The 13,083-nt window shown below is 47.3% G+C and overlaps 1 protein-coding gene across 1 annotated transcript; it reads right to left on the bottom strand.

Annotated features, from left to right (window-relative positions):
• Window positions 1–447: 447 nt before the first annotated feature.
• LOC145361766 (lutropin subunit beta-like) lies at window positions 448–8,871 on the bottom strand. The gene is made up of 3 exons (XM_080217724.1): window positions 8,838–8,871; window positions 3,125–3,287; window positions 448–681 (listed from the first exon to the last, which is right to left on the bottom strand). Exons 2-3 carry the CDS (start codon window positions 3,284–3,286, stop codon window positions 451–453), a joined length of 393 nt encoding a protein of 130 aa, XP_080073850.1. The 5' UTR covers window position 3,287; window positions 8,838–8,871; the 3' UTR covers window positions 448–450.
• Between the last annotated feature and the right edge of the window lie 4,212 nt (window positions 8,872–13,083).

Raw genomic sequence — 13,083 nt, 5'->3', positions numbered from 1 at the left:
GGTACACTGAGGGAGAATTTAGCACCAATTAGCCAATCCACCAAACCAGCACGTTTTTGGGCTGTGGGAGGAAACGGGGGAAGCCCACACAGACAGTGACCCAAGCTGGGAATCAAACCCGTGTCCCTGCGCTGAGGCAGCAGTGCTAACGGCCACCATTCCAGCAAGAATCTGTGTCTATAAAACAATTTATTTGTAAACCGTTCAAGTGAAACATGTCTTTTTTTTAAAAGATTTTAATTGTCAAATGTGTAGTGCTTTACTGTTGGTTACAGCATGGTGCTCCTTCCGAGTACAGGGAGACAGAGAGGACCTTCTTCAGGATGTCGAGAGAAACCTGCTCTCGCACCGTAAAGAAAGCCCTCCATTAGCAAAGTGAAGAGGAGGCAGGACGAGGAGGTAGGAGTGGTGGGAAGAGAAAGGTGGCGGGCACCAGTGAGGAGGGGCTTCTCACAGTGACACTCTCCTGGCACTGCAGAAGTCGGGTTTGATGCTCTGCACTGTGCAGTCGGTGTAATCCATTTTGCAGAGGTTGCATTCACAGCTGACCGCCACAGGATAGGTGTAGGTGGAGTCCACGCCTAAGGGACAGCCTGGCAGCCTGATGGTCTCATATCGAATCTCCTTGTAAGTACACACATGCTGGTAAATTGACAAGAGAGGGCTCTTGTATACTGATTCCTGCGGTCAAAAGACAAGTTCTTAATTAATCATTACTATGTTACAACCTGGATTCCAAACATTGAATTGGATTCTCATTTGGATAGAAAGTTTAAGTATTTTGGTCATTGTGCCAAGATTGGGAACAAAATTATTTCTACTTGCAATTCACAATGATAGAGAAGGACAATACCTAATATTTTTCATAGAAAATGAATTAATTTTGAAATCTAATCCCTGGGAACAGGCAGCAAGTTCTCATGGACACCATCCAGGATAAAGCAGCCTGTTTGGTTGGCACCACATTCAATCCCTCCACCACTGATGCTCAGTAGCAGCAGTGTGTACCATCTACAAGATGCACTGCAGTAATTCACCAAAGATCCACAGATAGCACCGTCCAAACCCACGACCACTTCATCTAGAAGGACGAGGGTGACAGGCACGTGGGAATACCGCCACCTGCAAGTTCAATGGTTAGCGCTGCTGCCTCACAGAGCCAGGAACCCAGGTTCAATTCCTGGCTTGGGTCACTGTGGTGTTTGCACGTTCTTGTTGTGTCTGCGTGAGTTTCCTCAGTGTTCCAGTTTCCTGTCACAGTCTGAAAGATATGCTGGTTAAAGAACAAAGTTTATTTATTAGTCATAAGTGCGAGATGATTCATTTTGGTAGGACAAATTTGAATGCAGATTACAAGGGCAACAGCAGGGTTCTGAGGAATGTGGAGGAACAGAGAGATCTTGGGGTTCATATCTACAGATTTCTGAAAGTTGCCACTCAAGCTTATAGAGCTATGAAGAAGGCTTGTAGCGTGTTAGCATTTATTAACAGGGGGTTTGAGTTTAAGAACCGTGGGATTATGCTGCAACTATACTGGACGTTGGTGAGACCACATTTGGAATATTGTGTGCAATTCTGGTCACCTCACTATAAGAAGGACGTGGAAGCATTGGAGAGAATGCAGAGGAGATTTACCAGGATGCTGCCTGGTTTGGAGGGTAGGTCTTATGTGGAAAGGTTGAGGGAGCTGGGGCTTTTCCCTTTACAGCGGAGGAGGATGAGAGGTGACTTAATAGAGGTTTATAAGATGATGAGGGGATTGATAGAGTGGACGTGCAGAGACTATTTATTCGGGTAGATATAGCTGTTAATAGGGGGCATAACTATAAGGTTCATGGTGGGAGATATAGGAGGGATGTCCGAGGTAGATTTTTCGCTCAGAGAATGGTTGGGGTGTGGAATACACTGCCTGCTGTGATAGTGGAGTCGGATACCTTAGGAACTTTCAAGCGGTTATTGGATAGGCACGTGGAGCACACCAGAACAATAGGGAGAGGGATAGCTTGATCTTGGGTTCGGACATAGCTCGGCACAATATTGAGGGCCGAAGGGCCTGTACTGTTCTATGTTCTAAGATTTACATTAACACTGCAATAAAGTACTGTGAAATTCCTCCAATCGCTACACTCAAGCGCCTGTTCGAGTCAATGCAGCTAACCAGCATGTCTTTCAAACTGGAAGGAAACCCGAGCACCTGGAGGAAACCCATGCAGATATGGGGAGAATGTGCAGTCTCCCACAGACAGTGACGCAAGCCAGGAATTGAACCCGGGTCCCTTTAGCCTTGAAGGCAATTTTTTTTTAAATCCATTGGGCATCGCTGGCTGGCCAGCATTTATTCCCCGTCCCTAGTTGCCCCTTGAGAAGGTGGTGATGAGCTGCCTTCTTGAATCACTGCAGTCCATCTGCTGTGGGTTGACGCACAATGCCATTAGGGAGGGAATGTTAATATGTGCTCCAATTTCTTACAGTCTGTGAACTAATGTTTATTCATTAGTCACAAGTAGGCTTACATTCATACACTAACATTGCAATGAAGTTACTGTGAAATTCTCCTAGTCGCCACACTCTGACGCCTGTTTGGGTCAATGCATCTAACCACCAAGTCTTTCAGACCATGGGAGGAAACCCACGTAGACATGAGGAATGCATGGTATACTGAGTGAGAATTTAGCATGGCCAATTCATCTAAGTTGCACATTTTTGCTCTGTGGGAGGAAACTGGAGCCCCCCGAGGAAACCTGCACAGACGTGGGGAGAATGTGCAGACTCCACACAGACAGTGACCCAAGTCGGGAATCGAACCTAGATCTCTGGCGCTGTGAGGTGACAGTCTAACCGCTAAGCTTTGATAAAGGGTCATCTGGACTCCAAATGTAAGCTCTTTTCTCTCCTTACAGATGCTGCCAGACTTGCTGAGATTTTCCAGCATTTTTTCTTCAGGGTGCTAACCATTGTACCATTTGGCTGTGATTATCCTGTAACCTCCCCCCCCCACCCCACCCCCACCCCGTCGAGGCCAAAAGATCCCACCTGCACTTACTGGATAGGCTAGTATTGAGAATGGCTGGTTACGGGAAGTCTCCAGATGGTGGGGAGGTGGCGCGGAGAATGTGAGCATTACCTTTGTGGGACAGTAACCGCTGCATATGGAGGTAGAGAGGGTCACACAAATAGGGCACTCATCCTTCTCGGCGGAGATTGTTACGTTGGTCGGGTGGCAGAGGTATCGACTTTGGGCACAACAGAGGCACATTGCGAGGAGGAACAGCTGGGAGGAACGCATGCTGCCAAAAGAACAAAAGTTATTTTCCCCACACATTCGTCAGATTAAATTCTCAGGCTCTACACTATGTACTTGGAGAGGTGATGGCCTAGTGGTGTTATCACTAGACCATTAATCCAGAAACTCAGCTAATGTTCTGGGGACCTGGGTTCAAATCCCACCACGGCAGAGGGTGGAATGTGAATTCAATTAAAAAATCTGGAATTAAGAATCTGCTATGACCATGAAACCATTGTCAGAAAAACCCATCTGGTCACTAATGGCCTTCAATGAAGGAAATCTGCCATCCTTACCCGGTCTGGCCTGCATGTGACTCCAGAGCCACGGCAATGTAGTTGACTGTCAACTGCCCTCCAAGGGCAACTAGGGATGGGCAATAAATGCTGGCCCAGTCAGCAACACTCACGTCCCACGAACGAATATAAAAAAAATTATAGGCCCAGAGGAGTTTGCACATTCTCACCATATCTGCATGGGTTTCCTCCCACGGTCCAAAGATGTGTGGGTTAGGTGGATTGGCCATGCTAAATTGACCCTAGTGTCAGATGGATTAGCAGGGTAAATGTGGGGTTAAGGGAATAGGGCCTGGGTGGGATTGTGGTCAGTGCAGATTTGATGGGCTGAATGGCCTCCTTCAGCACTATAGAGATTCTATGATTCTCTGATTTCTAAGATGGGGTTAAGAAAAAATACATTGGACATGAAATGTTGGGCAACTTTTCTCGCGGGTCCTGTCGAGAGAATTGCGATGTCAGCCTTCTTCGTGGATTTGCACTTGCGCCTGGAATGCATGCGGGTTCCCCAGAACTGGAGAACAGTCGGAGACTAGACCTCGCTGGAAACCAACGGGAAGACAAGTAAGTCATTGAATCACTTTTTAATGTAGTTTAGATATGTTTCTTGAATAACTTTTTTGTTTCTGTCTTCACGGAGGAGGACGTGAATAATTTGCCGGGTGTCAGCGATGGAAAGGTGGTAGGAATGGAGGGTCTCGATGACATGCGCAAGGATATTTTGGCCTTGGAGGGAGTGCAGAGGAGGTTTACTAGGCTGATACCGGAGTTGAGGGGGTTGAGCTATGAGGAGAGGCTGAATAAACTAGGCTTGTACTCGTTAGAGTTTAGAAGAATGAGGGGAGATCTCATTGAGACGTATAAGATGATGAATGGGATGGATCGGATAGAGGTGGAAAGACTCTTCCCGCTCAAAAAAGACAGTAGGACTAGGGGGCACAGCCTCAAGATAAAGGGGGGGCAGTTCAGAACGGAGTTGAGGAGGAACTTCTTCACTCAAAGGGTGGTGAATCTCTGGAATTCTCTGCCCGTTGAAGTGGTGGAGGCTGCCTCGCTAAATATTTTTAAGAAGCGGGTTGATGGGTTTTTGATAAGAGAGGGGATTAAGGGTTATGGGGAGAGGGCGGGAAAGTGGAACTGAGCCACGACAGATCAGCCATGATCTTATTGAATGGCGGGGCAGGCTCGAAGGGCCAGATGGCCTACTCCTGCTCCTATTTCTTATGTTCTTATGTTCTTATTACTGTTACTAGAGAGGTGGTGCTCGACAGACTGGAGGGGCTGATTGTGGACAAGTCCCCAGGACCGGATGGAATGCATCCGAGGGTTCTGAAAGAAATGGCGGAGGTTATAGTGGATGCCTTGGTGGTTATTTTCCAGACGTCGCTGGATTCCGGGGAAGTGCCGGAAGATTGGAAAACGGCTAATGTTACGCCATTGTTTAAGAAGGGTGCCAGGCAAAAGGCGGGGAATTATAGGCCGGTTAGTTTAACGTCTGTTGTAGGTAAAATGTTAGAATCCGTCATTAAGGAGGAAATTGCGAGGCATCTTGAAGGGAATTGCTTGATAGGGCGGACGCAACACGGTTTCATTAAAGGGAACTCGTGTCTGACAAATTTACTGGAGTTCTATGAGGATGTGTCTAGGGCAGTGGATAGAGGAGAGCCGGTGGATGTGGTCTTTCTGGATTTTCAGAAGGCGTTTGACAAGGTACCTCACAAGAGGTTATTGCAGAAGGTCAGGGGACATGGAGTTGGGGGTAGGGTGTTAGCGTGGATAGAGGATTGGTTGTCAAATAGGAGGCAGAGAGTGGGGGTCAATGGGTGCTATTCGGATTGGCGGTTGGTGACTAGTGGGGTGCCCCAGGGGTCGGTGCTGGGGCCTCAGCTATTTACCATTTATATAGATGATCTGGAGGAGGGAACCGAGTGCAGGGTGTCGAAATTTGCTGATGACACCAAGATTGGGGGAAAGGCAAATTGTGCGGAGGGTGTGGAGAGTCTGCAGAAGGATCTAGATAGGCTGGGCGAATGGGCCAGGAAATGGCAAATGGAATTTAATGTTGGCAAGTGTGAGGTGGTCCACTTTGGTAGGAAGAATGGTAGGAAGGACTATTACTTACGTGGCGAAAAACTGCAGCAGGCGACGGTGCAGAGGGACCTCGGGGTCCTTGTGCATGAGTCGCAAAAACCCAGCTTGCAGGTGCAGCAGGTGGTCAGGAAGGCGAATGGGATGCTGGCCTTCATAGCGAGGGGGATTGAATATAAAAGTAGGGAGGTCTTGCTGCAGCTGTATAGGGCATTGGTGAGGCCGCAGCTGGAGTACTGTGTGCAGTTTTGGGCGCCGCACCTGCGCAAGGATATTTTGGCCCTGGAGGGAGTGCAGAGGAGGTTTACTAGGCTGATACCGGAGTTGAGGGGATTGAGCTATGAGGAGAGGCTGAATAAACTAGGCTTGTACTCGTTAGAGTTTAGAAGAATGAGGGGAGATCTCATTGAGACGTATAAGATGATGAATGGGATGGATAGGATAGAGGTGGAGAGACTCTTCCCGCTCAAAAAAGACAGTAGGACTAGGGGGCACAGCCTCAAGATAAAGGGGAGGCGATTTAGAACGGAGTTGAGGAGGAACTTCTTCACTCAAAGGGTGGTGAATCTCTGGAATTCTCTGCCCGTTGAAGTGGTGGAGGCTGCCTCGCTAAATATTTTTAAGAAGCGGGTTGATGGGTTCTTGATAAGAGAGGGGATTAAGGGTTATGGGGAGAGGGCGGGAAAGTGGAACTGAGCCACAACAGATCAGCCATGATCTTATTGAATGGCGGGGCAGGCTCGAAGGGCTAGATGGCCTACTCCTGCTCCTATTTCTTATGTTCTTATGTTCAATGTCATTATCGGGAACTTGCCGATCCCGATTGAATCTCCCAGGAGTACTTCATTCCGGCTGGGCTTAGACTAGCTCTCCACATTTGGACAACCTGCAGGACACCCCGCCTGAATGAAGGGGGGGTAATCACCCACCGGGCAGTGCCAAAGGATGAGGCCTATTGTGGGCAGGGCCTATTGTGGCATCCTGCTGCCACTCTACAGGCAGGATCGGTCAGGGCTGGGGAGAGGCCAGCAATCAGGGTGGGCTTGGGGGGGCGGGGTGGTCTGCTGGGGGGGCCTGCCTCTTGGGGAGGGGTGGAGGGGGTCTGCCAGAGTGAGGGGGTGGGGAGATCACCTCTGCTTGGGATGTGGGCTGTGCATCAGGGCAGTCCTGGACAGGGCGGGGGGGAGGGTGGTCTGGGAATTGGTGTGGGGGCTGCGATTGGGCCAAGATGGGGGTGCTGGAGGGGCAGTACTGCGGGGGTCCCGGGCTGGCCAGTAATTGAGCTGGCCAGCAAATGAGAAGACTGACAGATTGGGGTCACTGCGCACGCGCAGTGTTTCAGAACTGTTAGACTTCTGCGCGAAAAGCCCCCTGGGTTTTTAATGAGATTCATAATTGTGACCTCTGCATTGCACAGAATGTGGAGATTCGGGTGAGAAGTTGCACCGAAAAAACAGTGATGATCTAGAATAGTTTACCCACCAATTCAGCACGTTTGGGAGAATCGCCCTGTTTACTCTGTTTCTCTCCACAAGTACTGCCAGACCTGCTGAGTATTTTTTTCCCTTGCTTTTTCTGTTTTTATTTCAGAATTTTTCTTTTCCCCTTAGTAAAGGGGTCAATAACCAGGAGCTTAGATTTAAGGTGAGGGACATGACGATTAGAGGGGATTTGGGGAAGAATATTTTCACCCGGAGGGTGGTGGGAATCTGGAACTCGCTGCCTGAGAGGGAGGTAGTGGTGGGAACCCTCACAACATTTAGGAAGCATTGAGATAAACACTTGAAATGCCACAGTATACAAGGCTACGAACCAAGTGTTGGAATATGGGATTAGGATAGACAGCTGATCGAAGGCTGGTGCAGACATGGTGGGCCAAAGGGCCTCTTTCTGTGCTGTATAACTTTCGGATTCTCTGAATGGACCTTTGCCTCATGTTGCCTTAATTATCACACCAGGCCCAATACAACCCATTTATTTTGGGCTCGTAGCTTTCGGGACACAGCACTCATCACCAGTCCCCACCTCAACTCTCCCATTAAATATATTGACCAATGATGTAAAATCATTGAATCCCTACAGTGCAGAAGGAGGCCATTTGGCCCTTCAAGTCTGCACTTACCCACATTTTTATTTTACCCAGGCCTTATCCCTGTAACCCCACGTATTTACCCCACTATTCCCCGAATCTGCACATCTTTGGACACTAAGAGGCAATTTAGCATGGCCAATCCACCTAACCTGCACATTGTTGAATTAAGGGATATGCAATGAGGTGGATAACCTCAGCTAAACTGTAACTAACTGGCTATCCGAAATAAGGAAGATTGTGTGTGTCCTTTGCCCATTTTATACCATCGCTCTAGATTTTAAATACTGTCTACACTCTATCGACTTTTCCACCTCCTGATTTCCGCACCTGGAATATTGTGTACAGTTCTGGTCACCCAATTACAGAAAGGATATTATTCAACTAGAAAGAGTGCAGAAGAGATTTAGTAGGATGCTACTGGGTCTTGATGGTTTGAGTCATAAGGAGAGGTTGGATAGTCTGGGACTTTTTTCTCTGGAGCGTAGGAGACTTAGGCGTGATCTTATAGAGGTCTATAAAATAATGAGGGGCATAGAACAGCTAGATAGTCAATATCTTTTCCCAAAGGTAGAGGAGTCCAAAACTAGAGGACACAGGATTAGGGTGAAAGGGGAGCGAGACAAAAGGGTCCAGAGGGGCAATTTTTTCACACAAAGGGTGGTGAGTGTCTGGAACGAGCTGCCAGAGGTAGTAGTAGAGTTGGGTACAATTTTGACTTTTAAAAAACATTTAGACAGTTACATGGGTAAGATGGGGAGAGAGGGATATGGGTCAAACGAAGGCAATTGGGACTAGCCTAGTGGTTAACAAAAAAGGGTGGCGTGGACAAGTTGGGCTGAAGGGCCTGTTTCCATTCTATGCCTCTTTCCCCCAAATCTCAAAATTCCACTTTTGCTGGGGTTAAAGTTTCTCAGTTTAAGAAATAGAACCTGCCTGGGCCCCCGTCTGTCCCCACCCCTCCCCACCCCACCCCACCCCAACAGAGTGACACACCCCTCCCACAGCGGGGTACATATCCCCACCCGCAAAAATGAAACAATAACATCGTAGCAGTAATGTTTTCACCGCTGGTCCTCACCTGATTTCAGCTGGGGTGCCGGTGCGTTTTGTTACTGGAGCTCGTGGTAAGAGGAAGATGTAGCAGAAACCTTTTGTCCCCGTACCTTTTATAGCGGAGTGTTATTTCCTGTCATGATGACTATCTTCCATAGGATTAGCCAACAAGGTTATCGTGAACTAATTGGACATGCTGACCTCTTTTTTTTAATGATGCTGTTGCCTTTGCAAAATGTGAGCGTGGATTAAGGATTATGTACGTTCGCACAGCAGCCGCGCTGCGATAAAAAGTCTCTCTAGAAGGTGCACCCCATTTAACACTGGGCACCAGGCACACACATTCATGTTACAGAAGGTTATTCAAAACCTGGATACACTTTAGTTGTAAGAGGCCCGTCTGAGGGAGTTTCAGGGGCTGGGATCTCACACACAAGGAATGAGACCAGATCATATGATAGCGAGGGGCAACCCAGGCTAATGAGTGGGCCGCGAGAGGGTCCTCCTTCATCTAAGTGGGCCGGAAGATTGAAATTGGGCTTGTTCACTAACTGGGTACACGGTAAAGTTGCCACAGTCCCAGACAGCCATAGGCTCGAAGAGAGGAGCTGACCCGGCAGTGATTTCACAGAAGACCCTCAGTGCAGTGGTAGGCCGTTCTGCCTACTGGGGACAGCATGCTGGCACAGTGGGGTTCACACTGCTGCCTCACAGCTCCAAGGACCCACAGTCACTGCATGTGTGGTGTCTGCACGTTCTCCCTGTGTCTGCATGGGTTTCCTCCGGGTGCTCCGGTTTCCTCCCACACTCCAAAGATGTGCAGATTAGATGGATTGGCCAATCCATTGCTCCGTAGTGTCTGGGTCTAGTCAGGTAAACGCATGGGGTTATGGGAATAGGGCCTGGGTGGGACTGTGGTCAGTACAGACTCAATGGGAAAATGGACTCCTTCTGCACTGTAGGATTCTATGAGTCTGCACTGACTCTGACAGAGCATCTTTCCCTGTAACCCCACATATTTACCCCATTAATTCCTCTAATTACACAACTTAAGACACTCGGGGGGCAATTTAGCGTGGCCAACCCAAATAACCTGCAAATCTTGGCACACTAAGGGCCAATTTAGCATGGCCAGCCCACCTAACCTGCACATCTTTGCACACTAAGGAGCAATTTAGCATGGCCAATCCACCTAACCCACATATTTTTGGACACTAAGGGACAATTTACCTAACCTACACATCTTTGTGTATGGATGTGTTGTGTAGGTATGCGGTTCTGTCTGTGGTGTTGTGTTAATGTCTATGTTGCCACTCCAGCGGTTCATATGATCTGTTTAAGAGTTAATAGGAATCCAAATCGTCACCAAAGTTTATCTGATGGATGTTGGTAATGAAAAGACCATTGCAATGTTCAATTCTCAAAACTTTAATCCTCCCCCATTACTGTAATTAAACTGTCTCGATTCAATAATCTGTCGGATGTTATGCTTGCTACAAGGTTTCAGGCTAAAACCACCTGTTCACTGGTAGAATTAGTGTCAGGCAGCTGGGATCAGACAAATGTTGGGTTCTTCTGGAGCATCCTTGAGGCAGTCTATGAATAACTCTTGTGTCTCCAGTCATGAAGAATGGAAGAATTCAAAATGATAACTGACACACAGGACAAGATGTGCAAATTCAACCCCATTCTGTTGGAAAATGGAATGCGTTAACCAATTGTTCAAAAACAGACTGCTCAATTAACGAATCAATTCAGAAAAAGGCAGGAGAGTGCTAATTTGAGGATTGCACAAGGCAATATTGTTACGTTGAAAGGAGTTGGGTCTTATCAGAGATTTTATAGTAATGGATAAAATATAGAATAATGTTCCTTCAACACTATCCCTATCAAACACTCCCAGGACAGATACAGCACAGGGTTAGATACAGGGTGAAGCTCTCTCTACACTGTCCCCCATCAAACACTCCCAGGACAGGTACAGCCCAGGGTTAGATACAGAGTAAAGCTCCCTTTGCACTGTCCCCATCAAACATTCCCATGATAAGTATAGCATGGAGTTAGACACACAGTAAAGCTCAATCTACACTACAGTCCAGGAGTTTTAAGGATGGTGATCTGAGTCCCTGGGTGATCTTTTCAAGAAACAGCAGATAAAGAACAGTAGCTATATGGAGAGATTGGGGCTGTTTTCCTTGGAGAAAAGTTGGTTGAAGGAGACTTCATAGAATCCTACATGTAGGAGGTCATTCTGCCCATCAACTCTGCATCAACCACAATCCCACCCAGGCCCTATCCCCATAACCCCATGCAATTACCCTAGCTGACACTAAGGGACGATTCAGCAGGGCCAATCCAACCCAAGCTGCACATCTTCAGACTGTGGGAGGAAACCGGAATACCCGAAGTAAACCCACATAGAACGTGGGAAGAACATGCAGACTCCACACAGACAGTGACCCAAGCTGGGAATTGAACCCAGGTCAATGGCGCTGTGAGGCAGCAGTGCTAACCACTGTTCTATCCAGACCTGGTGGAGGTATTCAAGATCCTGAGGGGTATGACAGTGTGAATGTTGAGAAATTGTTCCTCTCAAGACTACCACTAAAAGGCACAGGATCAAAATAAAGGGCAAAAAAATAGCAGCGATTTGAAGAAAATTCATTTCACTCTGGAACAAACTGCCTGAAAGCATTGGGAAGGTAGTTTCGATCGAGGTTTTGATTTGATTTATTATTGTCACATTTATTGCGAGACAGTGAAAAGTATTGTTCCTTGCGTGCTATACAGACAAAACATACCATTCAGAGAAAAGGAAAGGAGGGTGAAGAATATAATGTTGAATCATAGCTAGGGTGTAGAGAAAGATCAACTTAATGCAAAGTAAGTCCGTTCAAGAGACTGCACCAGGGAAGAAGCTGTTTTTGAGTTAGCTGGTACATAGCCTCAGACTTTTGTATCTTTTCTCCTGGCAGAAGAAGGTGGAAGAGAGAATGTCCGGGGTGCGTGGGATCCTTAATTATGCTGGCTGCTTTGCTGAGGCAGCAGTAAGTGTAGACAGAGTCATTGGATGGGAGGCTGGTTTGCATGATGGACTGGGCTTCATTCATGACTTTTTGTAGCTCTTTACAGTCTTGGGCAGAGCAGGAGCCATACCAAGCTGTAATACAACCAGAAAGACTGCTTTCTATGGTGCATTTGTAAAAGTTGGTGAGAGTCAATAGCTGACGTGCCAAATTTCCTTAATCTAATGAGAAAGTAGAGGTATTGGGTAGACTTTAACTATAGTATCGTCATGGGGGAACAGGACTGGTTGGTGATCTGGATGCCTAAAAACCTGAAGCTCTCAAGCATTTCTACTTCATCCCTGTTGATGTAGACAGGGACATGTTCTCCACTACGCTTCCTGAAGTTGATGACTACCTCCTTCATTTTGTTGACATTGAGGGAGAAATTATTGCTGTTGCACCAGTTCTCTATCTCAATTCCTGTACTCCGTGTCACCATTGTTTGAGGTATGATGCACTACAGTTGTGTCATCAGCAAACTTGAAAATGGAGTTCAATTCAAAAGTAAATTGGCATTGCCATCTGGAAAGAGCATGCAAGGTTCTGTGGATAAAGCTGGGGAGTGGGACTGGGTAAAATACTCTTCCAGAGAGCCAGTGCAGACTCAATGGGCTGAATGGCCTGATTCTGCACTGTAAAGGTTGTATGATAGTCCATTAGTGGCCAACATGGCATCCCTTTCCTTTCATCCAACAATGGAATACAAGAGGGGAAAACACCAAGCAAGAAATAACATTGTGCATGATTGCTATGTGCAATATTCCTTGCATGTGTCATGGGAGCGGCACAGTGGTCATCACTGCTGCCTCACAGTATCAGGGATCCAGGTTTGATTCCCAGGTTGGGTCACTGTCTGCGGAGTCTGCATATTCGCCCCGTGTCTGCGTGGGTTTCCTCCCACATTCTGAAAGATGTGCTGGTAAAATGGATTGGCCATGCTAAATTCTCCCTCAGCATACCCGAACAGGCACTAGAGTGTGGCAACTAGGAGAGTTTCACAGAAACTTCATTGCAGTGTTAACGTAAGCTTACTTGTGATACTAATAAATAAATTTTAACTTTACCTTATCCAGCCTAATGACTCAGGACATCACCTGAGAGCCCTGATCAGTAAAGCTTGTGTCTCTTTTGAAAAGGATTGACATCAAGGTCCTATTGCTGCCCATGAACAACATCAGTGGTGCAGTGGTGTTATCAGCGGGC

Source organism: Carcharhinus amblyrhynchos, chromosome 35 (genome assembly GCF_965287045.1).
Source record: "Carcharhinus amblyrhynchos chromosome 35, sCarAmb.v2.hapA, whole genome shotgun sequence".
Lineage (NCBI taxonomy): Eukaryota > Metazoa > Chordata > Chondrichthyes > Carcharhiniformes > Carcharhinidae > Carcharhinus > Carcharhinus amblyrhynchos.
This window is presented reverse-complemented; position numbering and strand designations above follow the sequence as displayed.

Excerpts from the sequence above, each read along its gene's own strand:
- LOC145361766 (XM_080217724.1), bottom strand. The coding sequence starts at position 3,286 with ATGCGTTCCTCCCAGCTGTTCCTCCTCGCAATGTGCCTCTGTTGTGCC. Across the intron at positions 682-3,124 it reads GCGGTTACTGTCCCACAAAG|GAATCAGTATACAAGAGCCC; the intron begins GTAATGCTCACA and ends TTTTGACCGCAG.